The 17420-nt window shown below is 38.9% G+C and overlaps 1 protein-coding gene across 3 annotated transcripts in view; it reads right to left on the bottom strand.

The window, feature by feature from the left end:
- The window catches only part of UQCC1 (ubiquinol-cytochrome c reductase complex assembly factor 1), a 101351-nt gene that overhangs the window by 40880 nt on the left and 43051 nt on the right, over positions 1–17420 (bottom strand). For all 3 annotated transcript variants that reach the window (XM_069495402.1, XM_069495403.1, XM_069495404.1), the window contains one exon: positions 5180–5288. In XM_069495402.1, the coding sequence (XP_069351503.1) occupies positions 5180–5288 (109 nt within the window). The remainder of the gene's footprint in view (positions 1–5179; positions 5289–17420) is intronic.

Below are 17420 nucleotides of genomic sequence, written 5' to 3'. Positions count from 1 at the left end.
CTCTCAGTTCTGGATCTTCTACACACCAATCCACTAAGTCATGGCCTCTAAGTCTTTGGCATAAGAAAAATCACTACTATGTTGATTGGTTTTACAAATTCTACTTTTTATATGAGTTTTCTTACAGAGGTACAACTGGGATGCCAAATAACACAGAGATAGATTTGCAAATTACCACCTTCAAATCATAGGTTCTCAAAGCTGAAAAGAAACTTGGAGATCATGTAGTTTCCCCCACAACCCCCTTTTTGTATGAAGAAACTGAAGCACAGAAGAAAAATTTGCAAGCCAGGGTGAGAAGCAAGCCAGACTGGCTCCATACTGCCTACTACTTTTCTCCAGCCACATGTCCCATTTCTTCAGGTTGTGCACACGGGAAGACTGAGATCCCTTCTACACACACACTTCCACATGCATGCACTCACAACTTAGCCGTCAATATACAATGCCCTTGCCTACATAAAGGATATCTCTTTATACTATGAGGTTGGAAAAGGGGGATCAAGTCAATTATAATACAAAAATAATAATAATATTAACTCCTCCAAATCTCTATATTTTTAAATCATCATCTGTTATTTATAGTCTTTGTAACTAAACCAGAACTTGGGCATTTCTCTTCGTGAAGGCAATTTAAGAGCTTGTACTCGGTGGTCACTTAAACCTTGCTATGCAAAGTGCGGTTGCCCCCTACCCCACCGTGGACCACTGGAAACATTGGCATTATCTGGAAGCTTTTCAAAAATGTAGACTCTCTGGCCTCACCCCTAAAAGCTACTGAATCAGAATCTGTATTTTAACAAGATCCTCAAGTAAACTATAAGCACATTAAAGTTTGAGAAGCACTGATCTAAATAAAACATTTCCTGAGCCAGGAGCAGTGGCTTACACCTGTAATCCTGGCAACTTGGGATGCTGAGGCAGGAGGATCATTTGAGCCCAGGAGTTTCAGGATGCAGTGAGCTATAATCAAGCCACTACATTCCAACCCGGGTAACAGAGTGAGACACCCTCTTTTAAAACAAACAAACAAACAAACAAACAAAAACCCAACTTCCCTATAGGCAGCACTCCATCTACACCAATCCAGATTTTTTTAAAAATGGCTGGATAAAATGAGGGAGGAAGCCAGGCATAATGGCTCACGCCTGTAATCCTAGCACTTTGGGAGGCCAAGAGGGCAGGGGGGTTGCTTGAGGCCAGGAAATCCAGACCAGCCTGAGCAAGAGCAAGACCTCATCTCTACTAAAAATAGAAAAATTAGCCAGGCGTGGTGGCATGCACCTATAGTCCCAGCTACTTGGGAGGCTGAGGTGGGAGGATCGCTTGAGCCCAGGAGTTTGAGGTTGCAGTGAGCTGTGATGAGGCCTCTGTACGCTGGCCTGGGTGACAGAGCGAGACCCTGTCTCCAAAAAATAAATAAAAATAAACAATGAGGGAGAAAAAAAGAAAAAACTAATTCCTGTGGGAATGCATTGATGTATACCTAAACCAAAGAATAATAAACTAATATGACTTATTTGATAAGTTAGCTTTAAAACATAATTCCAGAGGCTGAAGTTCAATTTAGTCATTCATATGATAAATAATTATTCATTCAATGTTCACTGCATAAGCAAAGACCTAAATAAGACAGTTTCCTGCTCTTATAAAACTTAGTTCAGCAGAGGGGACATTATAGACAAAGTAACACAGAAGAAGGCTCAGAGTGTTGAGTATTATGAAGAGATAATATGGAGGCCCAGAAAGAAATTCATAGGGGAAGGGGGACAACTAAAATATTCCTGTGGTCCAGGAATCAGCAACCTATGGCTCATTAAGCTATTCAGAATAGGAACAGCTGTGGCCATATGGCTTTAGGGGCCCAACTTCCATCAGAGTTTAGTCAACAGCGGTAAGAAAAACAGATTCATTAAGAGAAGAGCTGCCGCATAACTGCCTGGCAGTCAGACAAGGCTTGAGCCGACCAGGGGATATCACTGGTGATCATTAAATGGGATGACTGGAGAATGCCAACACCAGCTTATGCCCACCATGTGCTGCCACAGAGCTGGGTAGTAAGTACTTGAGGGCATGTGGGAACACTCAGCAGGATAAATAGCTTAAAGGCTGCTGATCTCACTCCGGGCAGCTGTGATATTGTGAAATAGGTATTTGGTCTTCCACCTGTTTCCTGCCATACAACTCAGAAAATCCTTAGAATCTCCACAGTGATATCTTTTTGTATACTAATGAGTTGGCTGATGGCTGACAGCCCACAGGTAGGTTCAGGATGGAGGGTGGTCCCCAGAAAGTCCAAGGCAGGATTAGAGGGTTGAAACTTCCAGCCCCACCTACCAACCTCCAGGGAGGGGAGAGGGGCTAAAGGTTAAGTCGATCACCAGTGGCCAATGATTGACTCAATCGTGCCCCTGTAATGAAGCTTCCACAAAACCCCAAAAGGATTGGGTCCAGAGAGCTTCCAGACAGCTGAACAAGTGGAGGTCCCTGGAGGGTGGTGCTCTGAGCCCCTTCCTAAATGCCTTCCCTTAGGCATCTCTTCATCTGCATCCTTTATTATATCCTTCGTAATAGGCTGATAAACATAAATAAGTGTTTCCTGAGTTCTGTGAGCTGCTCTAGCAAATTAATTGAACCTAAGAAGGAAGTTGTGGGAACCCCAATCTATAGACGGTCGGTCAGAAACACAGGTGAAACAACCTAGAGCTGGCAACTGGCACCAGAAATGGTGGACAGTCTTGTGGATGGAGCATTCAACCTGTGGGATCTGACACTATTTCCAGGTAGATAGTGTTAGAATTGAACTGAGTCAGAGGACACCCAGCTGGTGTCCACTGCAGAATTAATTGCTTGCTTGGTCTGTGAGGAAAAATCCCTACACATTTGGTCACATAGTGTTCTGTGTTGATTATCGTTGAGTGATAGAATACAAAAAACACTTTGTTTGTTTTCCCCTGTATTACATAGCAGCTAAGATAGCAAGAAGGAATGACAATGAAAAAAATGAAAAAGGAGCCAAAGAGGATAATTACAAGGAGAGTTCAATATTGAATCCAAAAGAGATGATGGTGATGACAGCAGCTAAAACTTTAATACCTGCTGTCATCTTCTTAGAATGAACAGAAATGCCAATGGTCTGTTATCCCAGGGAAAGGCATGTAAATGTCAACAAAGATACCTAAAGGCAAACCCATGTCCACTGTGTTTCCTTATACATGCAGTTCCTTCAAACACACGAGAATTTTAAAAAACCCTCAGCCCAGATTCCCAGTAGGCAACCATACACGATATAGTCTCAAAGACTATAATTTTATATGTAGAGTAGTAAGCACATGATACCAACAGACAGCATAGTAGTGTTTGAAAATAATTACAATAAATAAAAGTAAACCATAGTTGAAGATTTCCCATTTAGCTCCCACGTTGCACATGGAAAGATCTCCAAAACATATTGTTGAGTGAAAAGAAAAGTTTCACATAAGTACATAAAGAATGACATCATATATAATAACACACACACACAAAACCAATACTACATATTTTCTACAGATAACACAGGAAAAAAGTCTTAAAAGATATACAGCAAACTGGAAACAGTGGCTACTTCTTGGAAAGAGGTAAATAGGATTGAGATTGATGATTAAAGAGATTTCAACCTTAGATAACACATTTTGAATTTTAAAGACATACAGATATGTAAAATAAAAACATGTCTCATATATGTGAAGGGAAAAATGCCAACATGCAGAACAGTGTGTACAGTATAAGCCCATTTGTGTTCTGTTAAAATAATACACATTTATAAATTTGTATTTGTATTTGTATTAAAAACGACTAGAAGGGCCAGGTGCAGTGGCTCACGACTATAATCCTAGCACTCTGAGAGGCCAAGGCACGAGGACTGCTTGAGCTCAGGAGTTCGAGACCAGCCTAAGAGTAAGATCTTGCTTCCACAAAAAAATAGAAAAATTAGCCAGGCGTAGTGGCACACACCTGTAGTCCCAGCTACTCAGAAGGCTGAGGCAGGAGGATTGCTTGAGCCCAGGAGTTTGAGGTTGCTGTGAGCTATGACACCACTGCACTCTAGCCAGGGTGACAGAGCAAGACCCCGTCTCAAACAACAACAACAACAACAACTAGAAGGATACACATCAACTCTTAACAATGGTTATTTCTGGGGAGCCGGACTAGAGAAAAGACACTTGTTTTTTACATTAAACACTGTTATTGTTTGAATTTTATTCTATGAGCCTGTATAGCTTTTTTTTTATGTCCCCTTACCACCTCCCCAACCATATAACTTTTATAATATATTTATAAACTTTGTTTACTTCTCAGGCTACAGGGAGAACTTCACTCTGTGATGAAAATAACTGAAATTAACCCATTTCATGACCCGTCTGATGGGTCTGCTTTGGATGTTCTCAAACTGGAAGGCAATGAAATGAGAAAAAACAAGGAACTACAAACTACCAAAACATAGTCTAGACACACAAAACACATAATATACACAAAAGGAAGATTATTATTTATGTAATCAACTGTATTCTAATGTTTGGTTTCATTTTTCTATTGCCATCACATTCCATGTGACACACACACACATATATATACGCACACATATACACATACTATATATACATATATTCTCCTTTCTCAGGTTAATTATTAAATACACTAATGTACATTTTCAGTAGATATCTAGTCAAAGTCTTCCAGGTTGCTAGTGATCAAGGAGCTTACTTTTTAGTTCCTGAGGACAGTGCAGGCCCCATGCCAGGGTCCTTCCATCAGAACTAATCCATAGAAGGACTTGTTCAAATACTGAATTGGTGTCAAAAGTACAGTATTCTTAAACTGGATTATAATTTGATACCCTCATTCACCAAATCCATCCCTCCTATCACCATGATTTGGGCTTTATATTCCCAACTCCATACACAGGATGTCTTCACACTGACAAATCACAATAATGTGTAGAAACACACATAGTATCTGTGGCATGTCAGTCTCCATAGAGGTAGAAAAGATGACTGTAGCTCTACTGCCACTTGACATTAGGCAGCATTTTACAGAAATCTAAAAGCAAGGACATTCAGAATAGATAAAACCCCAAACTCAAGTGAGACAATCACTCACTGGAGTTGTCTGGGATGAGAATCTGATAGTACTCACTTACCCCCATGACTCTGCCACGCTGCTCAACGTCCTCCCACATAAAGTGAACTATGATACGACACATGTACTTCCCAGTCCGGCCTTCCTGCTTCATTCGGACTAGACACATCCTGGGTGGGAAGAAGACATGGAGAGAGTCACTGGCTGTTTGTATTTTTCACATCGCACATTTCCACTGAAGGTCTACTCACCTAACAGTGACTTTAGCAAAGGGCACCAACCAAATTGAAAAACTGGAAGTGACCTTATTAAAAAAAAACAACCTTTATTAAGGCATAATATAGTACTATAAAGTATATGTGTTATGTGTACAGCTTGATGAATGTTTACATATTACATATACACCCATGTAAGTACTACCCAGATCAAGATATACATTATTTATAGCACTCTGGGAGGCCGAGGTGGGAAGACTGCTTGAACTCAGGAGTTCGAGAACAGCCTGAGTAAGAGCAAGACCCCCATATCTCTACATAAAATAGAAAATCAACCAGGCACAGTAGCACACATCTGTAGTCCCAGCTACTCAGGAGGCTGAGACAGAAGGATTGCTTGAGTCCAGGAGTTTGAGGTTGTAGTAAGCTATGCTGATGCCACTGTACTCCAGCCTGGGCGACAGAGACTCCATCTCAAAAAAAAAAAAATACACACACACACATTATTTAGAGTACCTGAGAAGGCTCCCTGATACATGGAAGGGACCACTGTTAATTGTTAGAAGATAAGCAAGTCTGAATCCTTCATTTTACTGATAAAAATAGGAATCACAAAGGAAGAAAGCAATTTGCCCAATAGCACAGAGTAGTCTATAAAGCTGGGTATAGAACTGTGCTGTCCAATACAGCAGCCACTAGCTATCTGTGGCTATTGAGCACTTTAAATATGGCTAGTCCATACCGAGATGTGATACAAGTTTAAGGTTGCAAAGATTAGTTCAAGAAAAAGAATATAAAATATCTCATTAACTTTTTATATTGTTTTCATGTTGAAATAATATTTCAGATATATTGGGTTAAATAAAACCTATTATTAAAATTCATTTCATTTGTTCTTTACTTTTAAAAATGTAGATACTAGAATATTTTAAATTACATATATGGCTTGTATTATATTTGTTGGATAATACTTGTCCAGAACATAGAACACACAAAGTATTATGATTATGTTTATGTAATTATCATTGTTTTCCCTGCTAGAAAATGTAAGCATCATTGAAGGCAAAGATCAAGTCTGGTTTTTATCAATATTTCATTTACAACGCTTAATAGTAGGCACTCATATATATTTGCTGAATAAATAAATGAATAAACATCACAGGGCCAAGCTTAGGGCCCTTTCCCCTATATATATTGCCTCTAATCAGTCCAGAGGGCTCTCTGTTCATGATCTCACATAACATAAGAATAAAGCCAGGTGCGGTGGCACACACCTATAGTCCTAGCTACTCAGGAGGCTGAGGCAGAAGGATCAAGGCCAGCCTGGGCAACACAGAGAGACCCCATCTCTAAAAAAATAATAATAAAGACTATAAAAATTATATGGTATTTTATTAATTAATAAATATATTTAAGAATATAAGCAGGGTCACCAACTTTTCAAACTAGTTCCTAATCTCATTCTTATGACCATACTTATTTCTATTATCTCTCATTAAATAGTTATTAAGCAGCTACAATAGGACTACCAACCTAAAAGACAATTCCTGCTATATTACAGAATATTCTATCTAAATTGACAATTCTATCTCCACACACAATTAATCCTGCCCATTAAAATCTACTGGTAATAACAAGGTACAATGAAATGATTACATCCTGGTCTGCCTCAACATCTCTGTTAATGACTAAGATGGACAAAAGAAAACATACTAATCAAATTTGCAGATGACAAGAAGCTGAGCAGAACAAATAAGCCGGATTACCCAACCATAAACCAAAAATACTTCATCAAGCTGTTTCAATGGGTTGAATCTAACAAGATGAATTTGAACAGGGATAAACTTAAGGTCCAGCACTTGGATCTAAAAGAACAACTGTAGAGGTATAAGATAGATGAGTCATACCTACTTATGTGTGGAAAAGCCTCACAGGCTTAAGATGACAGTATATGCTCAATGGGAGTCAATAGGATGATGATGTTGCCCCCAAAATTAATCTGATTTTAAATATAGTAACAAAACCATAATATCTTCAATGTGTAAAGTGAGACTTTTGTTCTACTCAACACAGATCAGAATCTACTTGGAATACTACTCATAATTTTGAGCATAATATTTTAAGAGACAAGAGGAAGGGATGAAAGACCAGAAAATATTTAACCTGGAGAAAAACAGAAAAATTGCCTTAAATATTGTAGAAAAATGATTAGACTGTTTTGGGGTTTTTTTTTTGTTTGTTTGTTTTTGAGACAGAGTCTCGCTCTGTTGCCCAGGCTAGAGTGAGTGCCATGGCATCAGCCTAGCTCACAGCAACCTCAAACTCCTGGGCTTAAGCGATCCTCCTGCCTCAGCCTCCCAAGCAGCTGGGACTACAGGCATGCGCCACCATGCCCGGCTAATTTTTTCTATATATATTTTTAGTTGGCCAGATAATTTCTTTCTATTTCTAGTAAAGATGGGGGTCTCACTCTTGCTCAGGCTGGTCTCGAACTCCTGACCTCGAAGCGATCCACCTGCCTCGGCCTTCCAGAGTGCTAGGATAACAGGCGTGAGCCACCACATCCAGCCTGATTAGACTGTTTATCCAACAGTTAGAACCAATGGGCAGACCATGGAGGGAAAAATATTTATTCAAACTGAACAACAAAAACAAAAACTTTCTAACAGGAAAGTGTCTGAAGATTTGAATGATGGAATGGATGACCTCAAAAAGTAGAGAATTTGCCTGTTACTAAGAGGTGAATAAATGCTTGGTGGGAACTCAGCTATGTGACAGAAGGTTGACTACATGATCTCTACTGAGATTTGGTGATGTGATTCCAGATCTGTAACCTCTGAACCCAGTTAGCGTCTAAAAAATAACACTTTGTAAAAATAATGAAACAAGTCACAGAAAAAGATTTGGCTACTTTATGTGATATAGGGCATACTCCAAGGTAGAAACAAACTGGGAAAGTTCAACAGTCCTTTTTCATACGACTTTTCTAAAAGTTAATCAAATCACTCGTGTCAGCCTTCTCACCTGAAAAGACGCTGTGTGTTTTGATGCTTAAGTGTCGTCAGAGGCCAATTCATCAACAGCAATAGTGAGGTAATGGAATTCTTCATTTATTTGAAAATTCTGTAGTTTGTTAATACACCTGTCCTCTGAGGTTTAAAAGGCACAGATTTTCTCAGACCATAAACTTTCTAACTATATCAACATGGGGTGAAGTGTTTTTTGTTTCACAGCACAACTTTTTCTACAACCCTTACAGATAATAGTCAGCTCAAATGGTTATCTAGTTGAAAAGATAAAGCAAAATGAAGACACTTTCAAGATGGTGATTAACAATTCACTCAGTGAACATAAATTGAGTTCCTTATGGTTGGATGCTCTGGGGATTGGAGTCTTGATGATCCTGACCCTGGGTAGGCTAGGCTAATGTGGGTGTTTGTGTCTTAGTTTTTCACAAAAAAAGTTTAAAAAGTAAAAAATAAAATAAAAAATTTTTAAAATAGAAAAAAATCTTAGAGAATAAGGATAAAAAGAAAATATTTTTTTGTACAACTGTACAATGTGTATTTTAAGCTAAATGTTATTACAAAAGAGCCAAAAAGTTTTTAAAAATTAAAAAGTTTATAAAGAAGTTATAGTAACCTAAGGTTAATTTATTATTGAAGAAAGAAAAATTTTTATACATTTAGTGTAACCTAAATTTATATAGTCTATAGTAGTGTATGGCAATGTCTTAGGCCTTCACATTCACTCATCACTCACTCACTGACTCACCCAGAGCAACTTCCAGTCCTGCAAACTCCATTCAGATAAGTGCCCTACACTGGTATACCATTTTTTATCTTTTATATCATATTTTTACTGTACCTTTTCTATGTTTAGATATACAAATACTTACCATTGTGTTACAACTGCCTACAGTATTCAGTAAAGTAACATGCTGTACAGGTTTGTAACCTAGGAGCAATAGGCCATGCCATACACCCTAGGTGTGTAGTAGGCCGTACCATCTAGGTTTGTGTAAGTACACTCTATGACATTTACACAACTACGAAATTGCCTAAAAATGCATTTCTCAGAATGCATCCCTGTCATTAAATGACAAATAACTGTATTTACTTCAGTAGAACTACAGTATTCAGAATAACCTGATCCAGAAATACACACCAAAGATTGCCACTGCCTTTTGAGAGACAAGCAACCAGCAAAGTTCGTTATAAGCTACACCTAATTTTGCTGATTCTAACAGTTTAGAAAATACGAATTGAAGCCTGTAAATGAAAGGAGGGCAAATTCTAATTATTCCTAAAACACTGTACCTAATTAGCTCAACAGACCCTTGACTGATGCAAAACACCATCAAATACAGTAAGTCCTCAATGTCTCCATAGGTTCTTCAACTTAAAAGTTAATGACATATAACAAAACCAATTTTACCCTAGGTTAACTGACATAAGAGAGTTAAGTTCCTATGGCATATTTCTGGTCATGAAAACATCACCAAACTTCTGAATAAAGACCCAAACACTTCTAATATTAAACACTGAAATAAATGTGAGCTATATATACATTTAAGAAAGATTAATAAAAACAAATGAGATAATTATTTACCCACTTATTCCAGTTCCAGGGTTGCAGGTGTCCAGAGCCTATCCTGGCAACTCAGGCCACAAGGCAGGGACCAGCCCTGGACAAGGACACCATTCTATGGCAGAGTGCACTCACACACACCCCCACACTCACTCCAAATGCAACAATTCAGACATACCAATTCACCCAACGTGCATACCTTTGGGACGTGGGAAGAAACCAGAGGACCCAGAAAAAACCCACACAGACATGGGGAGAACATGCAAACTGCACACAGACCGTGGCCTCAGCTGGGAATCGATTTTTTTTCTCATCAACATTATAATGAAACATTATTCAAAGACTTACTGTATAAAGCTCTACAGCAAATTTCATCACACACAACCAAAGTTATAAAACCAAACCAAAGAATCAGTATTCCTTTCAACAGGAAGTATACTGAAGATTCCATGAGTTCTACTAAGAAAATGAGTCTGATCCACAGGTCTGTCCAATCACCAGCACCGTATTCGGCTAACTAAAAGCTCAATGACTTTTTGCCCCGAGTTTGTGAATCATATTCCCTAGGTAGTTAAGGACAGAAAAGTAGTCCCGTTGTGAAGAACTTCCGCGTTTATCCTTTTCAAGGGAAAAGCAGAGCTGAAGGCTGGACCCACATCTAAGATAGTCAGCTGCCTGGAATGTCCAGATAAGCAGCTGAATGCCAATTCTTAGGCCACCTGACCTTGAAGCCTATCACATTCAGTCTACTCCTTTCTTTGCTTAGTAACTGTTCTTAATAGGTAATACATACACGCAGTAATAAAAACTAAGTCTCCTTCCTATCCTCATCCCCCAGCCAACCAGTTCTTCTCCCTAAAGCAACCACAGTTACTACTTTCTTAGGAATCCTTTTACGTATAATCTACACACATACAAGTTAATTCTTTTTATATAAATGATAGCTTCTTTTCTTCCCCTTTTTTCACAATGGTAGCATTCTACACACACTAGTCTTACATTAAGAAAATACATTATCTGCTATGAAAAGGATGAAAGTGAAGAAATCTCAACTCCAATTCTGTGTTTCATACACAGATACCACAGTCACCCCAGTGAAATCTTTTTTGGACACAAGAGATAACAGATTCCTAATTTATTTAACCATTGTTAGGTAACATCTGATCCAGGCTGAATTCAACTTAGTTGATAATTTTTCCTATTCTAAAAATGACTAAAAGGAAGAAAGCCCCCAAAAAACAAAAACAAAAAACAAAACAGCAACAACAACAAAAAAACCCTAAATAGCAAAAATGGACAAATGTTATAACTAACAGCTAACACAACTATGTGCCAGGCACTAGGTTAAGTGATTTTGATGCATTATTTCATTTAATCTTTACAACAACTCTATGAGGATGGTACTGTACCCTTACTGCACTCATTTCACAGTTGAGAAAACTGAATCTTAGAGAAGTAACTTGCGCAAAGTTACAAACTTAGTAAGTGTTAAAGCTAAGATCTGAATCTAGACAATCTGACCCTGGAGTTGTACTAAGGTTTGTGGTTTTTTGCCTCCTTTAATGACTAGAAAAACCCTCCAGAATCCACTTATTCTACTTTTCATTAAACTCTCACATGATGAGTAATTTAAGTTTCAAAATTAAATACATTAGAAATAGCATATCAGAAGGAAAAAGACTGGCTAACTTGAGGCAAGCATACCTATAAAAACAAAATGTAACTGCTAACAGTCTAACAGGAAAGGAAGAAACCAAAAAATGCATTTAAAACACGCTGGGCGCAGTGGCTCATGCCTGTAATCCTAGCACTCTGCCAGAGCAGGAGGATTGCTTGAGCTCAGGAGTTTGAGACCAGCCTGAGCAAGAGCAAGACCCCGTCTCTACTAAAAGTAGAGAAATTAGCCAGGCATTGTGGCATGCACCTATAGTCCCAGCTACCCAGGAGGCTGGGGCAGGAGGATGGCTTGAGCCCAGAAGTTTGACGTTGCTGTGAGCTATGATGATACCACTGCACTCTAGCGGGGTCAACTGAGCGAAACTCTACCTTAAAAAAAAAAAAACCAAAACTTTATCTAAAACAGACACACAAAAAACAGCACAGGAATTGAAGTTCAACAGGACAGAGTAAACCTACCCAATGCAACTCAAAGATGATAGTCTAGCAAAACACAGTTAAGAGTTGTCAGGACATCCCAAATCATTTAGAAAAGGTTAAAGTATGTTGAAAGGTGAAAGAAAGAAAAATGAATAAAACAAATTCTAAATGGTTAACAAAAACAGTTCCTTTAAGATCCTGGTACCCACTGCAAAACAAAGCCAACACTTGTCACAGACTCTAACTATACAATAATAATGTTTTGCATCATTAAGTAAGCTATTCCATAAAACAGTTTGTTTCAATTCATGTTGTAGATGCATTCCTCATATTAAACACCTAAATTAAATGTTGACAGGACAAATTACATTTTGGCACTGATTCAAAATCATAATTTCAGAGCTCTGTTGGGGGAAGGGAGAACCAAGAAGGGCAGGCGGTGGGGTGGAGGAGAAGACACACTTTCACGCTAAAACATAATAAAAATTGCCCCTAAGAATGCAAAATAAACTTCAAAAAGAAGCAATCTAGTAATAAAAAAAATCTCACATGAAATAATTCATTTAATCACTCATTTAACAAGTACTTACTAAGAACCTACTCTTAATATAGACTTAATCTGCGCATAAACTACTACTGTCTGTTTAGGAACAACTCAAGTTGCTCCTCCCAAGTTTGATGATGTTCTTAAACCCACAATTTATTATCAAGGTTTTAAGGCTCACAGTACAATCCTTGTCTCTCAGTGATTCCAGTGGCTCATAAATAACACTGATCTCTTTTACATATAAGGAAGGCAAATAACTCAGCTAGCAAAGTAAAGAAAAAAAGGAGTGTCCAAGTCTTAGTCTGACGGCTCCCTAATACCTCTAAAAGGCAAGCATAAAGACAGGGAATGAAGGAAGAAAAACTCACTGACTAGGAATCTCAAATAACAAAGGGCTGAAGATATCAATTCTGCCTTATGGCAAATAATAATATGATTACTACCATTTATTAAGTCCTCTAATATGAGACTTGTCACTGTAAGATGCATTTGTATTCATTCTCTCTCTCAATCTAATGATCATTTATCCATTATAACTGTCCCCATTTCACAGAAAACTGATGCTCTGAGGAAGTTAAGTAACTTAAGGATGCACAGTGGAGAAGAGAGGAGCTGGAATGAAGCCTGAGCTCCCCTCTTTTACCCCCAAGCCACAGGGTTTCCCACACTATTTCCCCCATTCTGTGACAACACAGCACCCGGAACCTCTTCCTGCTAAATGAGACAAGTTAGGAAGATAACAACACTATCTGCAGAGTTAAAATTAACAGGAGAGTTTCCTACCCATGATTTCCTCTTCTGAGCCTAAACCTGGGAGGGAAGAATTTCTATTATTCCTGATGCTGACCTCTTGCCATGTATTGGCAGCTCTGAGCATCCTGTCTCGCTTGCTCCGTTTGGGCATTCTGACAATGCCAGTTGTGTTTTGGCTTTGTTTCTCCCACATGGTACTTTATAAGCTGCTTAAAGTGGATCTGATTTTGAATTCAATGAACACTAGTGGGCACTGGGGCAGGTTTGTCACTCTGGCTGCTATAAAGGAATCCCAAAGAGGACTCTCATGCAGGTTGTTTCCCTTCCTCTGTCACCAGCCGAGGCCAAGAAAGCACAGCCTAGACGGCCACACTAATGTCCTAGCAGTGTGCTAATGAATGAGTTTATTGATCTGAGAGCTGGCCTTTTCCCAGGGCTGTGTACATGGCTAGCTCCACCTGGTTTCCCAAATTCCCTCCCCATGAAGCCTAACCCTTCTGAGGGGAGAATGAGGGTCACAGGACAGTCTGTGGGCAGACAGATGAGTAGGGTGAGGTCTTCCTGAAGCCATATCACCCGACAATGAGCCTCCTCCAAGAGCTGGACCTGGCCTATGGCTTGCCTGTCAAATCCACTATAAAGAACAAGCTCCTGGGTAGCAGGTACCGGTCCACTTAGGTTATGCAATGTTGGAAAATGCTGCTGCATAGTCCTTTGGTTTGGGCAATAAAGCTAAATGTGTGGGTGTTTGAACAGTGCAACTCTGGCTGGAGGAAGGAGAAAGAGGATGTGCACATGGCCAGGGCTCACCATATATAGCAGGTCTGGAGCTGCTGGAATCCAGCAGGAGCCCAAATGCCCTGCAGCTACATCAAAACTGCTGTGGTAGTTTTAAAAAGAACCTATTGCAGAGGCCGCCAGTGTCTGCCAGGGCAGTTCTCTGGCTGGACTGAGACTGGCACCAGTATTGCTTTCCAAGCCCTTCCCACCCCCACACTTTATTTCCTTCTTTCCCAAAAACTTCTTCCCCTCAGCTTATAAAAACATACCAGTGTTTCCCCCATCTTAAAATACAAAACAACAAAATGCTTCCCCTCCATCATGTTTCTCCCTCTAGTATCACCTTATCTTTTTTTTATCATTTGAAACTTCTTAAAAAGTAGTTTACAACACCTTGTTCCCCCTCCCCCTCAATAACTCCTCAACCCCATGTCCTCTGGTTCCAGCCCCAGAAGGCCAATGCCATTGCTTTCCTTGACCATCCCCAGGCAACTCCCTTCCCCTGTGCTCCCATATGATTTGTACATCACCCTGTGCTACTTTAAGGTTTACCTGTTGCCTCTCCCAAGACACAGATAGCGAGTGCCACGAAACGCAGTGCCCATCATATAGTCAGTTGATCAGTAAATGTTTCCTATGCTGTTCATATTGGGAGGAAAAAACCAGCATTCCCCCAACCACCAAATAGGACACTCAGAAAGGAAACAAAATGTTGCAGAAGGAACAGTTCATATAGTTTTGGATTTGTGTTGGATCCTCCACTGCGGACTAAGTGGCCGGTGTGTGACAAATCCTTTAAAATTGCCAAAACCATCTCCCTATTTGTAAAATGAGGGAACTGGACTAGATCTGTGATTTTTAAACTTTGTTCTGAGTTTCCTTGTAGCTACTTAAGCTGTCTTTTCAGTGGCCACGTTTTGAAGATATGAAGTGAGCAGGTCATTTTCACTTCCTTCAACCCAAGTAGCAATCTTTGTACATTATGGCTAAGCATATTTCATTTTTAAAAAGGATTCTGCTGGTGAAAAGTTTGAAAACCACTAGATCCTGGAATGCTTTTTCATCCATTCTTTCACTTGCTAACTTCTACTCATCCTTCAGGTATCAGTATAAATGTCATCTCTTCAGTGAAGCCCTCTCTGACTGACGCACTCCCCAAGTAAATTAGGTACTCCTCTTCCCACACACAGTCTTATAGTTCATCTCATGGCACCTATCACAGTTGTTATTTTATTAATGATTTGTTTAACATCCCTATTCTCACTCAAGCCCTATGAGGGCAGGAAACAAATCTGCTGCACAAAATAAGTTTGATTAGGGAATAAATGCTATAACTTTATGAATCCATGTTTAAGAATAAGCAGGTACTTAAGTAATAGTATTAATATTAAATAGTATTAATTATTAATAAGTATTTGATTAGTTACATTGGTAGTTATAATTACTAATGAGGAAAGCAACTCAATACTTTGAGTTAGATAGACCAGGCACCTGAATTTCCCCTCCACCACATACTAACTAGTTCTTTGGGCAAGTTCTCCAACTTCCCTAAGCCCCTGATCTCTCATATATAAAAATAAAGTAGTTGTGAGAAAAGTTTATGTAAATAAATAAACAATAATATATATAAAGCACCAAATACCAATTATATTTATGATATACCTGGCTTTAAAATAATCTTTAAAAATACAAACTACATTTTACTCCCTCTCTACCCAACATCTACCATAGGTATGTTCTAATTTCATTTGTCCCATTCCAATCTATAAAGTTAATTTCTACATTGCAAAGGTGCTAGTGCTCTATGACAACTTTAAAAGGGGGTCTCTACAACTCTATTAATGCTTATAATGCCAACATAAATCTCAACTACATAAATCTCACCACCTAGAGAAGCTTAAGTAGGGGCAGAGTTTTGCCACTCTCACCTGACCAACTGGTAGAGGCCAGCCTCTTCAAATTGCCATGGGAGCCATGTCAGATTTGAGGCCATTTAATAAACATTTACTGATGCACATCAAATCATCACATTACACATCTTAAATATACACAATTTTGTCAATTAAATATTTAAAATAAAAATAAAGAAGTTTGTTGTATTTAAATTTTTATTAAAATTTCTAATAAAGTTGTTTTTCACTAAAAAAAAAAATTTTACTGATACAAACTAAGACTAAGACATGGCATTGAGGGGAAGCCATGAGATGCAAAGATAATGAAAATAATTCTTGCTGTCAATAATTCACCATTCACAAGGAACACTGATACAAAAACAATGAAATATAAAAATGTTATGTGATGGCCAGGTGGCTCATGCCTATAATCCTAGGACTCTGGGAGGTTGAAGCAGGAGGATCACTTGAGCCCAGAAGTTTGAGGTTGCAGTGAGCTACAATGACACCACTGCACCCTACCCAGGGCAACAGAGTGAGACTCTGTCTTTAAAAAACAAAAAAATGTTATGTGACAAATGCTATAACAGAAGTATGCAAACTACTAAGGTAACACAGAAGAGGAAGTAACACTGCCTTCAGCGGGAAGGAAAGGCTTCAAAGAAGACATAATATACAATGTACGAATTGGATATCAAAGCACAAATAGGAGTATGTCAGGTAAAGAGGAAGGGCCTTCTACCTAAACTTTTGTACTCCCACAATATGCTGAAATAATAATAAAAAAAGAAAAAGAAAAAAAAAGCTCAAAAAAAAAAAAAAGATTTTATACAAATAAACACAGATTTTGTGAGCTAAAAAAAAAAGAGGAAGGGGCTTCTAGACTCAAGAAATTTTGTATAGAAGGCAATATTTCTACCACATAGTTTTGCTTTTTTTTTTTTTTTTTTTTTTGAGTCAGGGTCTTGCTCTGTTGCCCAGGCTAGTGTCATGGCGTCAGCCTAGCTCACAGTAACCTCAAACTCCTGGGCTCAAGCAATCCTCCTGCCTCAGCCTCCCAAGTAGCTGGGACTACAAGCACGCGCCACCATGCCTGGCTAATTTTTCTATATATATTTTTAGCTGTCCATATAATTTCTTTCTATTTTTAGTAGAGGCGGGGTCTCGCTCTTGCTCAGGCTGGTCTCAAACTCCTGAGCTCAAACAATCCCCCCACCTCGGCCTCCCAGAGTGCTATAGTTTTGCTTTTTCTTGCAGAGGAGGGAGAAGCGGTGATAATTTTGGTGCCTAGAATGGCAACAGATGAGACTAATAAAGGCAGCATAGGTCACATATGGTGGGAATGAATGCCACGCTACCAAACTTGTACTCTAACCTGAGAACAATGGAGAATATTTATTAAGAAAGACTGTGTGCATGTATGTGTGC

This window comes from Eulemur rufifrons, chromosome 20 (genome assembly GCF_041146395.1).
Source record: "Eulemur rufifrons isolate Redbay chromosome 20, OSU_ERuf_1, whole genome shotgun sequence".
Classification (NCBI taxonomy): Eukaryota; Metazoa; Chordata; class Mammalia; order Primates; family Lemuridae; genus Eulemur; species Eulemur rufifrons.
Note: the sequence above shows the minus strand (reverse complement) of the source record. Positions and strands in the feature narration are given on the sequence as shown.